The 21,256-nt window shown below is 42.0% G+C and overlaps 1 protein-coding gene across 3 annotated transcripts in view; it reads left to right on the top strand.

Annotated features, from left to right (window-relative positions):
• The window catches only part of PRKCA (protein kinase C alpha), a 193,426-nt gene that overhangs the window by 158,155 nt on the left and 14,015 nt on the right, over window positions 1–21,256 (top strand). For 2 of the 3 annotated variants that reach the window (XM_080994552.1, XM_080994554.1), the window contains exons 9-16: window positions 6,203–6,226; window positions 9,900–10,043; window positions 11,000–11,173; window positions 13,434–13,525; window positions 15,187–15,249; window positions 16,088–16,226; window positions 18,467–18,547; window positions 20,858–20,965. In XM_080994552.1, the coding sequence (XP_080850678.1) occupies window positions 6,203–6,226; window positions 9,900–10,043; window positions 11,000–11,173; window positions 13,434–13,525; window positions 15,187–15,249; window positions 16,088–16,226; window positions 18,467–18,547; window positions 20,858–20,965 (825 nt within the window). The remainder of the gene's footprint in view (window positions 1–6,202; window positions 6,227–9,899; window positions 10,044–10,999; window positions 11,174–13,433; window positions 13,526–15,186; window positions 15,250–16,087; window positions 16,227–18,466; window positions 18,548–20,857; window positions 20,966–21,256) is intronic. The other variant, XM_080994553.1, reaches the window with a different exon arrangement.

Here is a 21,256-nt window from a genome sequence, read left to right as displayed (position 1 = left end):
GCCAATCCATGCCCCTCAACCAACCAAACCATAAACCAATGCCTAACCGCGAACCTTATAAGTTGTGTTGATTTGCTACGCAGTAGGCAAAAACCAAATGGCCCCAGCCAATCAGCCAGATGGACAAAATTCCTACCAGGCTCCCGCTCCAAAGCAGACAACCCCATGACAGGCATAGCAAGGTCAAAGCAAACAACCCTATTCTAGGGAGGGAGGGACGGGCAATCTGATGCACGGGCGAAAAGAGGAAGCCCTAGCCTCATGCAAGGAGTTTTACTATTTCCGGCTGTCAATCAATAAATGGCAACATTAACTTCTTCCCAACAACAAGGGAAGCCCCAGTCGCATCAGTGGCCAACGATCAATTAGCCCGCCCCCCAACTTTGGAGTGTCCTGGCGGCCCCCACCGCAACACGTGCTCTCCATGAAGGAGAACACGCTTTATCAAAAGCCCTGTTAGTCAAGGAAGGTAGACTAGACACCCTACCTTTTGGGGGTGGATGATGATGATGATGATGATTTTATTCTTTATATGCTGCTCCATCTGACTGAGTTGCCCCAGGTACTATGGGCAGCTTCCAGCAAAATATTAAAACACAATAAAACTTCAAACATTAAAAACTTCCCTGTACAGGGCTGCCTTCAGATGTCTTCTAAAAGTCATATAATTGTTTATCTGTTTGACGTTTGATGGGAGGGCGTTCCACAGGGTGGGCACCACTACCGAGAAGGCCCTCTGCCTGGTTCCCTGTAACCTCACTTGTCACAGTGAGGGAACCGCCAGAAAGCCCTCAGAGCTGGACCTCAGTGTCTGGGCTGTGAATGATGGGGGTAGAGATGCTCCTTATGGGAGTTAGAAAGAAATAGTTCACGATCGTTTTGATAAGACTTTTGTTCTGCCTTTTCATGTTTAATCTCCCTTGAGGTTTTATTTTTCATAGGTTGTGTTTTCATGGAGAATGTACATTGGCTGAATTTTTCTCTCTTGCTGAAACTTAGGCAGAAGGACCAATGCAGATCTGGGAAAATCTAAGCGTTAGGGGGAGAATTGGAATGTTATACATTCCTTGCAAAAGAGAGGTGTAAACAGTGGGGTCCCACAAAGAACTGTATTGAGATCAATGCTTTTTAACTAGTTCATAAATGATTTGGAGTTAGGGTTTTGAAGAGTGAGGTGGCCAGGTTTGCAGGTGGCACTAAATCTTTTAGTTTGGTGAAAACATAAACCTAGTCCACATGGTAAAGGTAAAGGAACCCCTGACCATTAGGTCCAGTTATGGCCGACTCTGGGGTTGTGGCGCTCATCTCGCTTTATTGGCCGAGGGAGCCGGCATACAGCTTCCGGGTCATGACTAAACCGCTTCTGGCGAACCAGAGCAGCGCATGAAAATGCCGTTGACCTTCCCGCCAGAGCGGTACCTATTTATCCACTTGCACTTTGACGTGCTTTTGAACTGCTAGGTTGGCAGGAGCAGGGACCGAGCAACGGGAGCTCACCCCGTTGTGGGGATTTGAACTGCTGACCTTCTGATCAGCAAGTCCTAGGCTCTGTGGTTTAACCCACAGCGCCACCCGCGTCCACATGTTAAGCTAAATCATGGCTTGGGAAAAGAGGGCGGTGCCCAGTTAGCGGTGAGGTGGCTGCCCAAGGGAGGGCAGGAGGCAGGAGGGGAGGGGGTGTCAACTTGCAGAAAATATTGGGAGGGGGGGCAACATCCCTACATATTTTATTGAGGGAGGGCCAAAGGGACCAGGGCCCCAAGAGTTGGCACCTTTGCCCACAAGGGAGACCAATTACCTTATACAATTGCTGGGCAATCAGTAGATGACTTTTCCATGGCAATCTCCCTGGATAAGGGGTCAAAAGACGTTTGAACTATCCTATCCATGCTAGTTTTATGAGATACATGGTAGGACATGCTCCTTTCAAAAGAAGTTGTGGTCTGTTTAAATGCCTTTCACAGATTGCTGCTTCTTTATTTGTTCTCCTCCACCTCCAATCAACCTTCAATCACCCATGAATGTGGATGACCCATTATATTGTAAGTAGCCAGGTAAGTAGACGCAGGTGGCGCTGTGGTCTAAAACACTGAGCCTCTTGGGCTTGCCGACCGGAAGGTTGGAGGTTCGAATCCATGCGATAGAGTGAGCGCCTGTTGCTCTGTCCCAGCTTCTGCCAACCTAGCAGTTCGAAAGCGCACCAGTGCAAGTAGATAAATAGGTACCGCTGTGGCAGGAAGGTAAATGACATTTCCATGCACTCTGGCACTCATCACAGTGTCCCGTTGCGCCAGTAGCAGTTTAGTCATGCTGTCCACATGACCCGGAAAGCTCCCTTGGCCTGAAAAGTGAGATGAGTGCCGCACCTCATAGTTGCCTTTGACTAGACCTAACCCGTTCAGGGGTCCTTTACCTTTATCTTTTTTTACCTAAGTAGTCAGTGAATTGCTTCTGAAGACTGACTTTTGCAAATACTGTTGCAGGAAGTAATATGAAACAACTTTGTCTACAGGTTTCCTTGGCATGATGGATTCTACCGCTATGATACTTCAGATATACAATACACAAAAGTGTGTTTGTTTGTGTGTGCACACATGTCTGTAATTTTAAACTGAGTATAATAAGTTTTCTTTAAATTTGCAAACCACAGGAGGGCAGTAGTGCATTACTATAACAAAGCAAATACGCAGCAAGTCCTTTTAAACATCTCTTAAGAATTAAATCAGGTTGTTGGGATCCTAATGTAAGAAATTAGAACTGCATACATTTATTTATGTGTTTGTTTGTTTATTACTGCAGACCACATAATTGTGATTTCATGCCATTATTTTTATATGTAGCATATAATGCTGCAGGTAGTCTCTGTTCTGCCTTAAGCTATAATTTGTCTTCTTACTCTGTGGTAGAAGCAGCAATACAGTGAGTGAAGCATTCCGAGAGACTCATTAATCTGATTCAGGAACATTTCTCTTCCTAATGCTTAAAGGCACAGTATGCAATCCAGGCAAAAGGAATTGATTTTTTTAAAGTTCCACTTTTAATGTCAATGGGGAAATGTTTAACACACATTCTATCTCTCCCTCCATATACATTAAAGCATACCAGGAAAATAACATAGACTGCTGCTTTAATACTTAAACTGGTATTATCCTGGGTGTCCAGGGAGATACACGGGCTTGAAAAGAGGCTTCTGGGTAGGGAAGATTTGTGAACTTAAAACAAAAAACAAAACAAAACAAAAAAAACCCTTGCCTAATTTCCAATGATTACCTAGGATGACAGTTCCTAGTTGCAGTGCTTAATCCCTATGGACTCCTCCCTGTCATGTGAACAACTCCACTCACTCCCAGTAGAGCAGGGTTGGGCAACCTGCTCACTCCCTCAGTATATTTGGCCTAATTTTATGGGAGTGGCAAAAAAGAGCAGCAGGAAGAGAAAAAAGGGGTGGCAGAAAGAAAGACAGGGACACACCTGTGGTTCCATTCCTGCTCTGCTCCCTACTGGTGTGCAGCCCCTGAACCAATGACTTTCAACAGGGACTGAAGTCCTCAACATGATAATGCCTATCCCTGCCATTCATCATTCTAGACCAGGGATAGCAAACGTGGATCGCGGGCATTGAAATTCCCAACTCCCCTCAGCCCCAGCCAGCACAGCTCGGTGGTCAGAGGTCATGGGAGTTGTAGTCCAGCAACATCTGGAGGGCACCATGTTGGCCACCCCTGTTTTGCATCCTTTTATCCCCTTCTGGTGCCGAAGATAGAGCACAGTTGTATTCCTAGACTGCTGTGGGGAACAGGTGGAATTCTGGGAGTGCTACACCTCATGATCTCCTTCCTCACTTGGTGGTTTCAACCAGAAACTTGTTATTTTACTCATTTCCTATGGCATTCCTCCTGTTACTCCATCTAGCGCAGTCTTTCTCACTTCAGCTCATCTTCACCAAGTAGCAGCCATTGCCTTCTTTTTGTTGTCTTGGCTCCTAGGCTGAACACATGTACACACACACAGAGAGAGAGAGAGAGAGAGAGAGAGAGAGAGAGAGAGAGAGAGGCTGGTTACCTCCCCTCTAATTAGTAAGAGAATAGCTAAGGCACCCATCCCGGGGCTACCTTTGAAGGTGACCCGGAAACTACAATTAATCCAGAATGCGGCAGCTAGACTGGTGACTGGGAGTGGCCGCCGGGACTGCATAACACCGGTTCTGAGAGATCTGCATTGGCTCCCAGTACGTTTCCGAGCACTATTCAAAGTGTTGGTGCTGACCTTTAAAGCCATAAACGGCCTCGGTCCTGTATACCTGCAGGAGCATCTCCACCTCCATCGTTCTGTCTGGACACTGAGGTCCAGCACCGAGGGCCTTCTGGCGGTTCCCTCATTGCGAGAAGTGAGGTTACAGGGAACCAGAAAGAGGGCCTTCTCGGTAGTGGCGCCCGCCCTGTGGAATGCCCTCCCTTCAGATGTGAAGGAAATAAGTAGCTATCTTATCTTTAAAAGACATCTGAAGGCAGCCCTGTTTAGGGAAGTTTTTAATGCTGTATTGAGTGGCTGGGGAAACTCAGCCAGATGGGTGGGGTATAAATAATATATTATTATTATTATTATTATTATTATTTATTATTATTATCCCTTGCTCTGTTTTTAAATCAACAGCAGGGACATAAACAAACTCTGATTTCTCTTCCTCAAAGCTCAATAACATTTTGGGGAATCTGCATGGGCTCTGCTGCATTGGTCACATACTGTTTATATCTCCTAAGCCTTCCTGAGCTCAGAGTAGTAATTTGTAGTGAGCCGCAGAGATGTATGTCACATAAGTCTAGAATCATTGTACTGTAGAGTTGGAAGGGACCCCGAGGGTCATCTAGTCCAACCCCCAGCAATGCAGGGATCAACTGCAGGATGACGTTGAAGTGATTGTTCGCCAAAAAGAAACTACAGAAAACATAGGTTCATATTCCAGTGTATTAGATGAAAACACACACATAAACCATTTTTCATGTTTTCTGTGTACTGAAGAGAAGGCAGGCAAGAGAGCTCCTTCGAGATTGTCTTAAACATGTTGCTATGACAACAGGCATACTGTGCCTTCTCAAATGGACCAGATAGTAGTCCTGCTACTATTTGCAGTTAGTTGTAGTGTGACTCATAGGTTTAATTAAAACGTAGCACAAAAGCAAAGTGCTTTCCCATTCTTGTCCATGGGTTCCTTCTTCCACTTCCTGGGTTTATTATTATTATTTGTTTGCTTTTTGTTTTTTGCTAAGCATTGTTTGCTGAGGTAAAATTTGCTGAGGCAAATTTGTGGTTCGAGCTAACCTCTAAACCATGGTTTGCAAACCCACATCAAACTGCAGGTTCAAATCATGGTTTGGAGACAAGATGCAATACCAGACTATAGTTACTTTAAACTGAACCCAGAAGATTTTGTATAGAAATAAACAAGGTGTGTGAGAGACGTTTCGGAGCAATGGATGAAGTGTGATTGCCACTGATGTTAATAGTTCAATTTTGAACTGTTTGCAACTGTTAACAGTCATGGCTCTTCCTTCCCAAAAAATCCTAGGTTCTGCAGTGTGTCTCCAAGCTATTATTCCCAACCCCTTTAACAAACTACAGTTCCCAGGATTCTTTTGGTGAAGCCATAACTTTGAAAAGTGCTTTAAATGTATGGTATGGATGCAACCATGGTTACTTCTCTGCTTGAGTATAACAGATTGGCTTTTGAATTCAGGAAAGCACCCTGCTCAGCCTCCCTCTAGTCTGTAATGAATCTGCAGACACAATTCTTGAAATTGTGAAATCCACAAATTAGGAAAAAACATATCAGTTTCTGAAGATATACTTCTGAAGATACCCATTCCTGTTTTTTTCATGAAGGCAAGCTAACATGTTTTGAGGCAGTGCTATTGGTACATGGCCTTCTAAGGATTAAATTGCTGGCAGAGAAAGCATGAGGACTGGGCTATGATCACTTTTCTCCTCCTGTTGAGTTGGGAGGGTATGTTCTTGCTAGTTCTCTGTGAAGGAATGTTCTCCATAAAGTACTTGCAGGTAAAACCCAAAGAGAGTTGTGGAGTAGATAGTGAATGGAACCCCCTATAATTGTACCAGGTGGGACTGGGGTTTGTTTGTTTTTTGCTTATAGAATTATAGTGGTTTCGTTCAATGCCCAAAAGTAATAACTTGCCTGTGGTTACAGGGTAAAAGAAAGGTCCAAGATAAGGTGCGTCCAAACCAAAGAAAGTAAGACTACGTGCATGTCTTGGGATTTTTCTACCCTCTTCGTGGTGCAACTAATTTCCATTTGAAATCTGCATTTGAAGTTTGTCTGTGGGTTTTTCGTTTAGTTTTACTAAGAGATATTAACATGTGTAGTGTCAATATGCAAGATGAGTTTCTAATAATGACAAATCATCAAAAAAGAAATTCCGAGAGTTATCTCCTGGGCAGCTTTATGTATAGTTTTAACCTGCTTTGGCTTGCACTTAAAGTAGGATCCTATGTGCAATGAAAAGCTCCCCAGCCAATTTGCACAGGTCTTGCATGCCTGAAAGGAGACCAGAACGGTCTTCGCTCCTTCTGTGCTCTTGGCTTAAAATTTGAAAGCCCAGTTGTGTTATGCAGAGGAATGAGGAAATCAGCGATCCTAATAAGTGCTGCTGAACCAGGGGAGGACTATGAATGTACCCCACCATTAGCAGAAATGGTATCAGACTGTAAAGTGTATATTTTCCAGTGGTATTCTGCTTCTTCAGAAAGCACTGGTTTCTGAAACATTAACATGAAAATCCAAAGGGCAAAAGCAGTGTTCTGAGTTTTATACTGAACACAACTTTTTTCTCCTTGTTTAAATGTCTACCTATAGCACCTTCTCTGGCTAAGGCAGAGTAAGTCCATTGCATGGTATTCTGCCTGAAGTCTATTCAGCATGCATTGCATATTGCATGGTGAGATTTGGCTTGTGATACAGCGTGACAGAATATTGTGATTCAGAGGCTTAAAAGCTCTCTGAGTTCTTCATAACCAATACCACAAAAAGTTTGTATTTTATATATATATATATAAAATAAATCTGAAAATTTGACCTTTATTGATTTTTGTGTTGGGCTAAAAATCTGTTTCATATATTGATTTCTTATTAAAAAAGGAGGACAGCTATGAAAAATATTCAAGTGAAGGTCCTTGTCCTAATAAATTATGTTGAACTCAATTAAAACCCTTTGGGATTATTTCCCATCTGATGGATGTACTGTGTCAGGTTTGATAGACTGATAGGATGCTTGCTTCTTTTCAACCTCAGTTCACAGCTCAGGAGCCAGCCTTGGGATACACACTATAAATAATATTTTCTGCCTGGAGTAATATGAGGCATATGCTATAATGCAGTAATTATCATACTCTGTGTCCTAGGCATATAATTAATTTTAGGTATTGTGATAGTTCATATTCTGCAATTTGGCTCCAATATGTAAAAAAAAAATAGCTAGCGCTTCAGGCAAGAACCTTGTGTTTGGAGAATGATGATTGGTCGTCCCCAATAATTGGGAGTGGGTTGTCTAGATGGAAATTAAAGCTTCCTACCTCCTTTTGTAGATCTTCTAGCAATGTAAGACATGTCCCCCAGTATTACCTGTTGTCTTGTCAGTTACCTTTACAAATTCCTCCAGATTTTGTATCCAGTCCTGGTTCCACTGAACTTTGTAGCAAAAATAAGTGGGACTGGATTACACTCTTTATTATCGTTGTGTTCTTACCGATATCTTGGACCCATTTTGATCTGGTTTCAGGCCAGGGTTTAGCGCTGAAACAGTCTTGATCACCCTGGTTGATTCCTTATATCAGGGGAATGATAACTGTTTATTCGTCTTGACCTCTGAATGGCTTTTGATACTATGATATTCTCCTGGAACGGCTCTGTTACACTCCTACCTGCAGGATCATTGCCAGAGCATAGCACTGGGACACAGCTGCTCAACCTTGTGATGATTATGCTGTGGGGGTTTGCAGGGTTCAGTATTGTCCCTTATGCCTTTTAACATCTGTACAAAGCCTCTGTAAGAGGTCATCCAGAGATTTGGATGATTGTATATGGATAACACCATAATTGCCATTATGACATGGTGTGAGGATTCACTGACTTTTAGTGTAGTGGTTGTGGCTTTAAACACAACCTTTTATTCAAGTAATAGGGGCTATTCTTTACTTACTGTTGTTGTTGTTTTTATTATTATTTTAAGCCCCTGTATAAATCTATCTATCATCTTAATTTGACTTGGGCATAAAACACTCAAATCTCAGTTTACAGTTCTAAGAATTTTCTGTTCTGGTAAAAGTCTTGTCTCGGTTGATTTTTTGTATGCCACTTATGAGGAGTATACTACATTTAACCAACTGATGTTGCCAGTGAAGTTATTACTGAAATGATACAGTGAAAATTTGTTGAAGTATTTCTGACTCTACACATCACCTTTCGCTGTAATTTTTTTGTGGGGGGTGGGGCGGGACAGGACTTTTTGAAGCAGCTAGAAAACCCCAGTATTCATGCTTCTTTATTAAAATGATTGGATGTTAATTTTAGGCACAAAAATGACAAGGAAGATCTGGGGAAATTTCCTAGGGGTTCTGTAGAGGTTTCTCTAACCCTTTGGAGCAGGTTTGTGGGGTACAGGGGGCACAGACTGAGAGAAGAGACTGTTCCATTGTGCAGGTGCAAATTTTGGTGCTAACAAAATGAATTCATTGACTGTAGCCCAAGCTAGTTATATTTTAGGGAGAGATTTTCCTTAAGAGATAAGTCTTTGAATTCTCCTTGTCTTAACATTCTGTGGTTTGGAAAGCAGCTTATACAAAGAACTGTTCATTGCTGCTTTTAAATTTTATTTACCCTAAAGGATGCATTTGCAAATCATAAACATCTCATGACAAATGCTTTGAGTGCAACAATATTTTTCCCACTGAGAACAATGTTTTGATTGAAAATCAAATTTGTTGGTGGTAATTGGTCAGAAAGTAAGTCTCGTAATGTGGGTTGCTATAATATGCTGTCCGTTGAGAGTAAAGACTTTCTTTCCAAAAAAGCATGTCACATGTTGTGAAAAACATCACTATGAAGAGCATATTTCAACTGAAACATTTCAAAATGTTTTGTATACCCTGCAACATATTAAATGCATGAATTTTATTAAGGACACTCTTCATGTTTTGAAAGGGAAGCTCTCAAATCAATTGATTTGAGGGATTTTGGCATGAAGGTAATTATTTTGATATTGTTCTCTTGGGTGTTCTTAACCAGGTGAGGGAAGTTGCTTCTATCTAGTCGCACAGATTATTGCCACCTATAACAATACCCACAATATTGCTGGAATGGGTCTTTTGAATTTGTGCTTATGCAATATTTCGCGCAGTTCCTTCTCTGAGAACAAACCTTCAGATTAATCCCATGCAGGCATTTGCCTGGTTCAGGCTCTGTCCCAGTTGCTCTGTTCCAGCTCCTGCCAACCTAGCAGTTCAAAAGCACGCCAGTGCAAGTAGATAAATAGGTACCATTGCAGCGGAAAGGTAAACAACATTTCTGTGCGCTCTGGTTTCCATCACAGTGTTCCGTTGTGCCAGAAGCAGTTTAGACATGCTGGACACATGACCTGGAAAGCTATCTGTGAACAAACCTCAACTCCCTCAACCCAAAAGCGAGATGAGCACTGCAACCCCATAGTCACCTTTGACTGGACTTAACCATCCAGGGGTCCTTTACCTATGAGTAGAAAAGGCTCCCACTTCAGAAGTTAAGGATGCAGCTAGTAATCTCATTCCTACTCCCTCTCTCATTGCACAAGGGTCAGAATCATAGCTTTGAAAGCAAAGTGCAAACCTTACAGCCATATTCTTTATTTATTTAGAAAGCCAGACTTGGACCTTCAGCTAACAAAGTCATATCTCCAATTGAAGACCGGAGCTGTAGTTTACCATCTAATAACCTTGATCAGGTTAAGCTGACAGATTTCAACTTTCTCATGGTGCTTGGAAAGGGGAGTTTTGGGAAGGTAGGAAGCCTTGATGATTTCTTCTCATGTGCCTTATTTTAATGGGGTTTTGTGTTTTACTCAAATGAATAATACACAGGGGCGGGGGGTGGGGGAGGGAGAGAGTCAGTGTTCCCAATCCTTGATAAAGGGAAGAACAGTGCTAAACAGAATTAGTAACTACTGGGCATGTGTCTCCAGAAAAGCAGACTTAATATCCTCGTAGGTGTGCTGTTGTGCTCAGAGTGAGTATAAAATAGGGAATGCGAGTTCTCAATCCATTATTGTATTGGATGGTGAAGAATTCAATAACTGCTCTTAACTGCACCGAGTGCCCTCACATATCATAATTCCTTGCCTGGTGCCTGATTCCAAATAACATCTGTATTCAAGACCTCACCTAAGAAAAGTAACATTAGTGAACAGCTCAACATCATGCATATGGGAGTCCACACTGCCAACATTTGAGAAAGGAGGATAATAGCTCAACCCCCTTTTTTTTCATTTCTGAATGAGATGCATCTTTAATTGCTTAATGGCTGAAAATGCTGCAGACCATTCCTTAAAGTCATAAGAGCCATTCTAGAGATGGCCATGTGATTTTATGATTAAAATTTGAATTTACAAGAGTAGGAAGGTCTTCTAGTTCAGCTATCCGCCACTAAGCAACCTGCTATTGTTCTGTTACTTTAATGGTGTTTAATAAAAGAAGATGTAATCTCTACATCAAAAAATATGTACATATTCCTGGGAGATGTAATTGGCTGTTGAGATCTGATGCAGTTCCTTATATATATATTTTTACAAAACTGATTGTGTAGCATAGCTTCATTGTAGAACAGTAAGATTTTAATAAGAATTTGACTGCACTTCCTTAGAGCAGGAGACAAATCACCGGGGCTGCTTGTCTATAGATTTTTATAAGAAATAACCTGTCTCTTGTAGCCATCAAATTTTTCACCCTCTCCTTTGTGCAGGTGATGCTGGCAGAACGAAAAGGGTCAGAAGAACTGTATGCAGTCAAAATATTGAAAAAGGATGTAGTGATTCAGGATGACGATGTAGAGTGTACCATGGTTGAAAAGAGAGTTCTAGCCTTGCAGGACAAGCCTCCCTTCCTAACCCAGCTTCATTCTTGCTTCCAGACTGTGGTACGTCACATGTTCACGGGTGACCCTGATTTCTTCTGACTCCTGCAGCTATTCAGTTGTCTGCCAAGGTCACCACTCTTGGCACTGTCTTTCAGTAACATTCACAACAAACTTCTGAGCTCTTTGAGATTTAGATGGTAATGATAATTTAGTTAACAGATTGTTAAAATAAGGACTGAGTCTTGAATATACAGGCTCTGGGTGGAATTCTGCAAACCACAAAGTGTTGTATGCATGCATGGAACAGGGGCCACTCACATAACAAGACTTTCCCGCCCCCCTCCACACACCCTAGACCTGTTCTGTCGTTCCCCAACCAGCCAGAGCAGATTTAGGGGTGTGGGGTGCACAGGGGATTAGAGAGGCGGAAGCCTCATTGTGTGAGAAGACTCTGGTCTGTGCATGGAACAATTTGGTTGAATCCCATCCTCTTCATTTTGTCATTGAACTAGACTTGCCATATGTCAAGTGTTTTCCTGACATAAGCCTTAAGCAACAACTAAGAACTTTGCTTAGAAATGACTGCCTCTAGAACCTTTGCAGTAGATCTTTCAAACCTATAAAACTCATCATTGGCTTTCTCATGCATGTTCAGTTTAACTTGAACTGATGATGCGCAAGAAAACTAGTCAGTTCATCCATGCACACACTCATTACATGATGGGTGTCAACGGGTGATCAGCATGTGTGAAATGGCTGTTCCAGAACTAATAGCACAGGCAGAGTTTTTATAATGCTTCTCAGTGAAGACAGTTCACAGGCTGAGTTTACAAGTGACCATGCACCAGACTTCAGTGAACTCTGTCACTTTATTCTCTGAGCAATTTCTCAGATGCCGTTCTGAGCTACAACCTTGAACGAATTATGGTTCCATTCTGACATTCTGTATTTCATTCCATATTCTCCCAGATGGAATTGGATCTGTAATAAAGGAAATAAGCATTATAGAATTAAGAATGGGAAGGGAACCCTATTTCTGCACAAAAGATTTGAACGTGTCATTGAGTAAGCATATGCAGTAAAGCGATGTAATGCTTATTTAAAATTTTAATTTAATAGCGAGTTTTGTAAGAGATATATCTCTATCACACAACCCCAAAATAAATCTTGAAAGTTGTGATTTGCCCACATTAATTAAAATAATGAAATTTGCTGGGGGCATCCACTTCAAAACAATGAAAAGAAATTTCTTTTTCTAAAAAAAGAAAAAAGAAAAATAATAAGCTACTGGACAGTAAATTAATTATGCTGTGGCAAAGGAATAAAAACGAATGTATAAAAACTAGAATAGGAATGCTAAATTAATGAGTTTCTGGTGCAGTGTGTTCTAAATATACTTCAAACTGTTTGACTGTTGATGAAGCAATTAATAGACATAAGGAAAAGAAGTCATAAGGGTAGCTCTGTAATTGGGAAGTAAATTTAACCATTTCTATGTGACACTAAGGGACGCGGGTGGTGCTGTGGGTTAAACCACAGAGCCTAGGACTTGCCGATCGGAAGGTCGGTGGTTCGAATCCCCGCGACGGGGTGAACCACCGTTGCTCGGTCCCTGCTCCTGCCAACCTACCAGTTCGAAAGCACGTCAAAGTGCAAGTAGATAAATAGGTACCGCTCCGGCGGGAAGGTAAACGGCATTTCCGTGCGCTGCTCTGGTTCGCCAGAAGCGGCTTAGTCATGCTGGCCACATGACCTGGAAGCTGTACGCCGGCTCCCTTGGCCAATAAAGCGAGATGAGCGCTGCAACCCCAGAGTCGGTCACAACTGGACCTAATGGTCAGGGGTCCCTTTACCTTTACCTTATGTGACACTAAGTTGGATTCTATCTCCCTCCCCCAGCTGGGAACCTTGTGTGTGTGAACCGCCCGCCCTGCCCTATATCTGGCGCTGGTTCCATTTATTTTTCTGTAAAAAACAGAAATTTAGGGAAATTAAAGTCAACACTGCAATATCAATTTATTCGTTCCTTATTTTGTCTCAGAAATAATGATTGGGGGGGGGAGGCTCCCACCCACCCCTCAGTGACAGGCTCAATAATCAAATATCATTATGAAAAGCCAATATGAGTTTGTCTACCGAACAGAAGAGCATTGACGTTATTATAGCTATACGTTATTGTTACATGACTTGTCTGTGCTGCTGTGTTATAATAATACAGATTTGTGTTCAGTGTAGATCTGTTTAAGATTTCTCTTAACAATTTCATAGTGACAGGTCTCTGCTGCCTGATATATATTTTTGCTTTCACATTATGTGCTAGGATCGCCTATATTTTGTCATGGAGTACGTGAATGGCGGTGACCTCATGTATCATATCCAGCAAGTAGGAAAATTCAAGGAGCCTCAAGCCGTGTGAGTGTCTCTTTCTCTGTTCATTTTCAAATCAGAGTTGTCATTTAATATTTTGTTCTAGGGCTATATTTGTCCTCTCTCCTTCCCATCCCCACCCTGCCCCCTTTACTAGGGTGTGTCGTTGGCAACCCCACGCAGTAACTCTGGCTTCCAAAAGCTCGTCAGTATTACGCAGATTTGTGAACTGCTCAGAACAATTACATTCTAGGCGCCAGTCATTTCCGTTATCTTCGTGTAATTAAGTCACTGAGCATTTGGCAAGGAAATGTATTTCTTGGATATCTGTATCCTGTGCGACTCTTAAACAAGCTAAGCAACAGTGGCAGTCACAAAAATTAGATATCGTCTGATATGACATATGCTATCTCCTGTTCACACAGCTTTTGTCAGGTTGTATTATATTTCTTTTAAGCTTTGTGTAACATTCTGGGCTGATACCGATAACTCTCCTTCAGGAGAGAAAGGGGCATAGGCCCCTCCAGGATGAGGCCCCCGGTAACCAGCCAGAGAGACCTCAGGGATCGAAAAGAGCAAGGAAGGACATAAAACGTGGGTCTGGAACCTTAAGCCCAGGCCCAAAGGCAGACCTCTCTCTCTGGCCCATAGGACACTCTCCAGGCCACATTCCTTTCTTGACACATGCCTTGAGTTATTTTGCTGGTTGTAATAAAGCCCAACAACAACAACCACAACAACAACAAGAAGCAGCCTTCCATACACGCACACAAATAGCCAAAAAATGGGTAGAGGCAGCGGTTCCTTGGCAAGTGCCACAATGGAAGCTCCAAAACATATTCCTGTCCCAGATGTCATGTGAGGGAAAGCGACCCCATGGTTCTTAATCAATTCAGTTAGGGTGGTAAGCAGGTTCAAGCTTTCCGAAAGGAAATTTTTAATTGGCTCAAGTTCTTTGCTTATCTGTGTGAAATGAGTTTTGAGTAACTCTTCGAACATCCCTGACAAGTAGAAGATAAGGTTGTCCGGGTACTGTAACCTTAAACTGTTTGGCCATTTATCTGTCTCATTCAGGGAAGGGCACCTTAAAATTTCTCCTGTTAGGCAAAGATCAGAAGAAGACCTGGATGGTCGCCAGATTCTGTGTACAAATCTGTAGGCGCAGACCATCGCCCAACTCAAAATAATCCAGCATGAAAATCCCCAAACTCAGTTCCATGGGTGGCTCTGAGTCAACTCCCTGGGATAGTTTACTGTTGCACATTGTTTCTAAATTTATTGTTGTACACTGTTTTAATTGTCTATTTTAACCATATTTGCACATCAGTTTCTAATGCTGTGAGTGTCATCTATTTCAGAGGCTTCTACTCTGCAGCCTCTTATAGTTGTTTTAACTGTGAGTCTTTTAGTTCTTACACTCTTACAGTTGTTTTAACTGCATGTTTTTATTTGCTTTTAGTTCTTATCTGTTTTAATTATCAGTTTTTATCCATCCATTATCCGTGTTTAATCTTGTATTTTAGTCGGCTGTTTTATCCTATGCTTGTTTCTTTGCCCTTATTTGCTCCAACATTTGTCAGTTAAAAAAACCCCTAACTGCTATTTTATTTATATGTTGTTGTTGTTTTTATCCTGATCTGTGACCCTAATAAAGTTCATTCATTCATTCATATTCCTGTATCTAATGTGGTGGCCTTTTCTTGCAGGTTCTATGCTTCAGAGATCTCAGTGGGGCTGTTCTTCCTGCATAAAAAAGGAATCATTTATCGGTGAGTATTCAAGTTGCACCCAGAAACACTTTTGTTTGCTCTGCAGAAAAACAAAGTTTGTCACCACCGGCGAAAAAATAGTTATGAGGGCAGGAGGAAGTTGGCTGCATGCATTCTCAGGAAGGAATAGGTTAGGCTGATAAATGGTAACTGGCCCAAGGCCCAACTAGTGAGTTTCATGGCTAAGTGGGAATTTGAACCCTGAATTGCTTGATTATGTGGTCTATTCTGGCCACCTTAGAGCATAAAACTGAGTATCTGGAAACTGATCAATAACCACAGCAGTTGCCACAATTCAGACTGAAGAAACAAATGTATTCCAATTTCCAAAATGAGAGTATACATACTGCATAAGTGGAAACTTCTGAACTCCCTTTGAGGGCAGAATACTTTCGGCAGAGTACAATACATGTTACAGTAGTTAGTTCTTGGAGTTTCACAGTACAGTGGTACCTCGGGTTACATACACTTCAGGTTACATACGCTTCAGGTTACAGACTCTGCTAACCCAGAAATAGTACCTCAGGTTAAGAACTTTGCTTCAGGATGAGAACAGAAATCGTGCTCTGGTGGAGTGGCAACAGCAGGAGGCCCCATTAGCTAAAGTGGTGCTTCAGGTTAAGAACAGTTTCAGGTTAAGAACGGACCTCCGGAACGAATTAAGTACTTAACCTGAGGTACCACTGTATCTGAGCACCTGAGATTCTCACACCTAACCCATGAGCACTCCCAGACTATGAACCTGTGTCACTGGAATTGAAATTTCCATTGGAGCCCATGGAGCATTGTTGCCTCTTGTTTGGATTCAGACTTTTAACTGCTGTGTGATTTCTCATAGGGATCTGAAATTAGATAACGTAATGTTGGATCATGAAGGGCACATTAAGATTGCAGATTTTGGGATGTGCAAGGAGAATATGGCTGATGGAGTGTCAACGAGGACCTTCTGTGGGACTCCTGATTACATTGCACCTGAGGTACTTGCTATCTGAGACGTGAAACACCAGACACCCATTTCCCCAAGGCAACTGTGAAATGCATGTTTAAGCAACCTGTCCAGTACCAGATTCCTTTCACTGATAATCACATGATGATAAAAATGGTGCATGTTAGGTTGTGGGTGAACATATCAGACGACACAGCGATTCTCCAAACAGCTCTTGTTTATTCACAGGCCAGGACAGAACTGAACTGAAGGGTTCAGTCAGCCTGCTTATATCGAGCTCCAGTACAACGTTACTGTAACAACTTTCTAAAACTATCCAATCACTGAACGTCACTTTCGATCCCTTATTTGCATAACTATCTACAGTATCCCCCTGCTGGCCCAGGGTGAGAACTTCAGTACATAACAGTGCATAGTGACAAACTGGGGAAAACCACACCCTCCTGGGCCTTCCTGAAGCACTGCAAGCCCAAATAGGATGGGCAGTTACAAATGAAGTACAGTGAAGGAAAACTTTGCCAAGCTGCTAATATGTCTCTTAGGCCAGTGCTACCGAACTGCATTTATCCAAAAGGAAGTCATTGACATAGCCAGCTTCTTTGAGTTTTATAGGTTATACAGCCATAAGAGTAAAGTCTGAATTTACCACACAGTTATATCTTGAATTAGTGTCAGTTAGGACTGGCTTGTTATTTACAGGCAGATAAATCCTTACTTGAATTAATATATATTCATATTTTGTGTATCTAGACATCTTCTCTGTCAGTGAAGCAAGTGAGCTGAATGTTTTTTTTATTTGGCTCTCACCTTTCTGCTCACTTTCCTTTTATATCATGAAAGGGAATAATTCAGCTTCCCAATTACTTATGTCTTTGAAGTACACATTCTCCCAATTAGTGCCTCAGACAGCACCTGTTTGTTAAGTGTGAACACAGTTTCCACTCTCATTTTATGTGGCATGCATTAGCACAGTAAGGCTGCTTTTCTGCATTTTATTTATACTGTAGAAGTGAAATGGAATAGAATTCCATTGATGATTCAACTAGTATGTCTTTAACTAGGGTTTGCAGATTTTAAAAAAGCATTTAAAGCCCCAGAATAAAGCAATAATTGCTTCAGTGTTAGTGTTGACTTCCTATGAAGTTCTGTTACTACAGCAGAGCAAAAGAATCTTAGCCTCTTCCATTCAAACCAGTGTTTACTAACATTTATTTTTGAAGTAGCATGTAATAGATCTGGTCTGCAATGTGAATTTCCACTGAAACACCTTGTTTAACATACTCAACTACTTCAACAAACAAATAACTGGTGTTCAGTAGTCCTTGTGCAGATACAGCACTTAGGGTTGGTTTACACATAATGCTTAAACAGGTGTTATGTGTACAAGCCTCAGCAAACCCAAGTGAAGTGTCGGACTTGCACGCTCCCTCTTTCTCCCCTGTGGCCAGAATACTGACTTCTGCATAGCTTGTGTACAAACATGTAATATTGGTTTGAAACAAGCAATGGTTCAACAAGCTAGCTTCATAACTCCTGATTCAAAGTTGGCTTACTGAGAATCATCTATGTGCTGCTAAGCCATGGTTTAGCATTAAGTGCAAACATACCCTTAATTCTGGTTAGCACTCACTATGATTTGTTTCCTTGGCCCCTGCTAAAATCAGAATGTTTTACCTTGCCTTCCCTCTGGAGTTGATTCATAGGAAGATACTGTCAACATCACTTTCTCCCCTTAACAAACATAGAGACTGGAGAGTTGAGAATATTGTCTTAACCATGGTTTGCTTGTTGCAGCTTTAAAACTTCATGCAAACCATGGTTGTCAACCCATGATTGCACATTGTGGCCATTTCTTGCCCTTTTCAGTTTGCCACCATTACAGATGCCTGTAGCCAGGCCCATGCAGAGGTTGTCTGAGGCCTGGGGTGGGAGTCTTGTTCTTGGCATGCCAACATAAATCTGGCGGGTCTCCCCACCCCCCAGCTGGCTCAGCCCTCTGAGGCCTGTGGCAAGTGTACCTGGCTACTCCCTGTTCTGCATGGGCCTGCCTGTAGCTGTTCCTGTGAATTGCATGGAGTTATAAATGTTAATTACATGAAGCTGAATCAACCAATTGTTCCAACTGTGTCCCTCCGTAGCATGACTTCCGTATTTTTCCATTATCTTGATTTTGTTTATAAAATTATTTCTACAGAATATTTCAGTTAGGCGTTTGATTAAAAAATAATAAAATCAACCTTAAAACATATGTTTCTTCATTACAATTCACAGATTATTGCCTATCAGCCATACGGAAGGTCAGTCGACTGGTGGGCCTATGGCGTACTGCTATACGAGATGCTAGCTGGTCAGGTAAGGATGTTTGTGCTTCTGTATTTAATACTTCAATTAGTGAGCATTGATGCCAGGTGAATGATTAAATGTGAAAGATGCCTTATTAGTAGAGAAATTAACAGCAGGGTTGTTAGATTCAGTCAGTTCAATCCATATTTCCCCCCCCCCAACGCTCTATGAAAGTTAAATCAAGTCACGAGATTATAATATGCACATTGTCTGCATAGCTAACAGCTCATCAGCCTTAATAACCAACCGTTCCTATGTGCACACAAACTGATAGCGTTTAAGTATGCAATGAGAAATGCAAACACAGAGTGGCCGAGTTCAGTTGAAGGCAACATATCAGTTAGGTTTAATTTTGTTCTGCTGGCTCATGGAAGAGGTGATCCAGTAACCCATTAAGAGCTAGCCTTCCCATTGAAAGCTGTGCTTTTCCATCGCTGGGAGTGAAGGACCAAAACTGCACATAAAGTGCAGTTTATAGTTATATAGTTCTGCTTCTTTTGTCTCCAATACTTAGGGATTTCTGGGGATTCATCGGCCACTTTCAGACTGAAAATAGTTTGTCACCTTCCCTTATGTAAACGTAAAGGTAAAGGGACCCCTGACCATTAGGTCCAGCCGTAACTGACTCTGGGGTTGCGGTGCTCTTCTCGCTTTATTGGCCGAAGGAGCCGGCGTACAGCTTCCAGATCATGTGGCCAGCATGACTAAGCCGCTTCTGGCTAACCAGAGCAGCACACGGAAACGCTGTTTACCTTCCCGCCGGAGCGGTACCTATTTATCTACTTGCACTTTGACGTGCTTTCAAACTGCTTGGTTGGCAGGAGCAGGGACCGAGCAACGGGAGCTCACCCCATCGTGGGGATTCGAACCGCTGACCTTCTGATCGGCAAGTCCTAGGCTCTGTGGTTTAATCCACAGCGCCACCCCTTCCCTTATGTAATGCAGCACAAACTAAAGCCTCATTCGGATGATCAAATCTTGGTTTAGTAAGCTGAAGTATGAATGAGTTTTATGTACCTGGATAGAGTCCTTTTGCTCCTCCCTTCATGTGAGCATGGAAGCAAGCCAGGAAGCTATGGTTAATACCATCCAAACCATCCACAACATAAACCCATGGAACTTGTCTTCCTAATCTGGTTTGTATGGAAGCCATTAACTGTGGTTTTCAGTCTGGATATAAAAGAAAGCTGTATTTAACTGTGTCCTCCTGATTTGTTTCCCAGCTTGTGCAGAGGAAGGAGCAAAATAAGTATGTGTGCAGTAAGCTCACTCATATATTGATTTATTAAGCCAAGATTTGAACATCTAAACTTGAGGTGTGCACACAAACAAAAATCTTCAGATCCTGATTGGGTGCTTCATATAGAAGGCCTGTGGACCTTAGAGTGCTTCAGACAACACTTTTGCTCTGTAAACACTGTTACTTTGTTTCTCTCCCTTGATTATAATGTCTCTCCATTGATTATAATGGGAAAATCAACAAACCGCTGTAACGTTTTGTTTGTCAGAATTGGAATACATTTGTAGGCATAGCAGACACTTCTGAGGGGACAAAGCCTTCCAAATTCAGGTAGATTAGGCACAGACAGTTAGGTGTCTTTAAAGCTGTTTTGGGGATGAGAACAGATCTTGCTGCTTCTGCCTCTCTTCCAAAAAACTGCTGGGGGCGGGGAAGAAACTCAAGCTTTTACATGCTCTTGTTCCATCCCTGATACTTTAAATTGGAAAGTGTATGCAAATATAATACTATGAAATGGATGCCAGGAGCAGCATAAATAGCAGGGTTTTGTGGCACTCAGGGAGAGGAATCGGAAGGCATATGTTCACTGAGGCTGGTCTGCTGCCCTGTTTGTCTCTCTAGGACAACAGCGCTGGCTGCTCCTTTGTTCGGTGGAGTAGAAGCAAAGCCTTAGCAATGTATAGCTGTCACACAGTAGTGTGCACAGAATAGCGCATTATCTCATACTTCAGGGTTGACCTTGGCCACATTTTTGTTATTAAATGTATCTCACCTTTCCATAAAATTGTGACCAAGGCACCTAACAGCATAGATATTCACCTGAAGGTAATTAAAACTGCCTTCCTCCATCTGGTGCCTCCCAGATGTTTTAGACTCCATCTCCCATCATCCCTGACCATTGGCAATGTTGGCTGGGGAAGATGGGAATTGGAGTCCAAAACATATGGAGAGCAACAAGTTGGGGAAGGCTGACCTATGCTCAATAGATTAATCTGCGTTTGGGTAAATATTCTGTGTTGACATTAACTCTGAATTACCCTTTTAACATTTAATCTAACAATTACTCTACATTTTAACAGCCTCCATTTGATGGTGAAGATGAAGATGAGCTCTTTCAATCAATAATGGAACATAATGTTTCGTACCCCAAAGCAATGTCCAAAGAAGCTGTGTCCATTTGCAAGGGGGTAAGAAAGTTTGCTGCAATGATCTATTTTGCTGTTCGGGTTATATACTGTATTTTACTGTTGAGATTATTGATTTTACTATTTTCTGTGCTTTATTTAAATAAACAAACAAGCTATAGTGGTTTGAGATGCATCATCAGCCACGTGTAATGGCTTTATACTTGGAGGTACTCCATGGTTCAGGTGGTTTTGCCTGTTCATACTAATGAATATATTGGAACTTCTGCCTTCCCCATAAGTTTCTGCTTTAATGTTTCCCATCTCATCGGATTCAACTGCAACCTGGTTATT

This window comes from Podarcis pityusensis (assembly GCF_964106645.2).
Source record: "Podarcis pityusensis genome assembly, chromosome: 2".
NCBI lineage: Eukaryota > Metazoa > Chordata > Lepidosauria > Squamata > Lacertidae > Podarcis > Podarcis pityusensis.
Note: the sequence above shows the minus strand (reverse complement) of the source record. Positions and strands in the feature narration are given on the sequence as shown.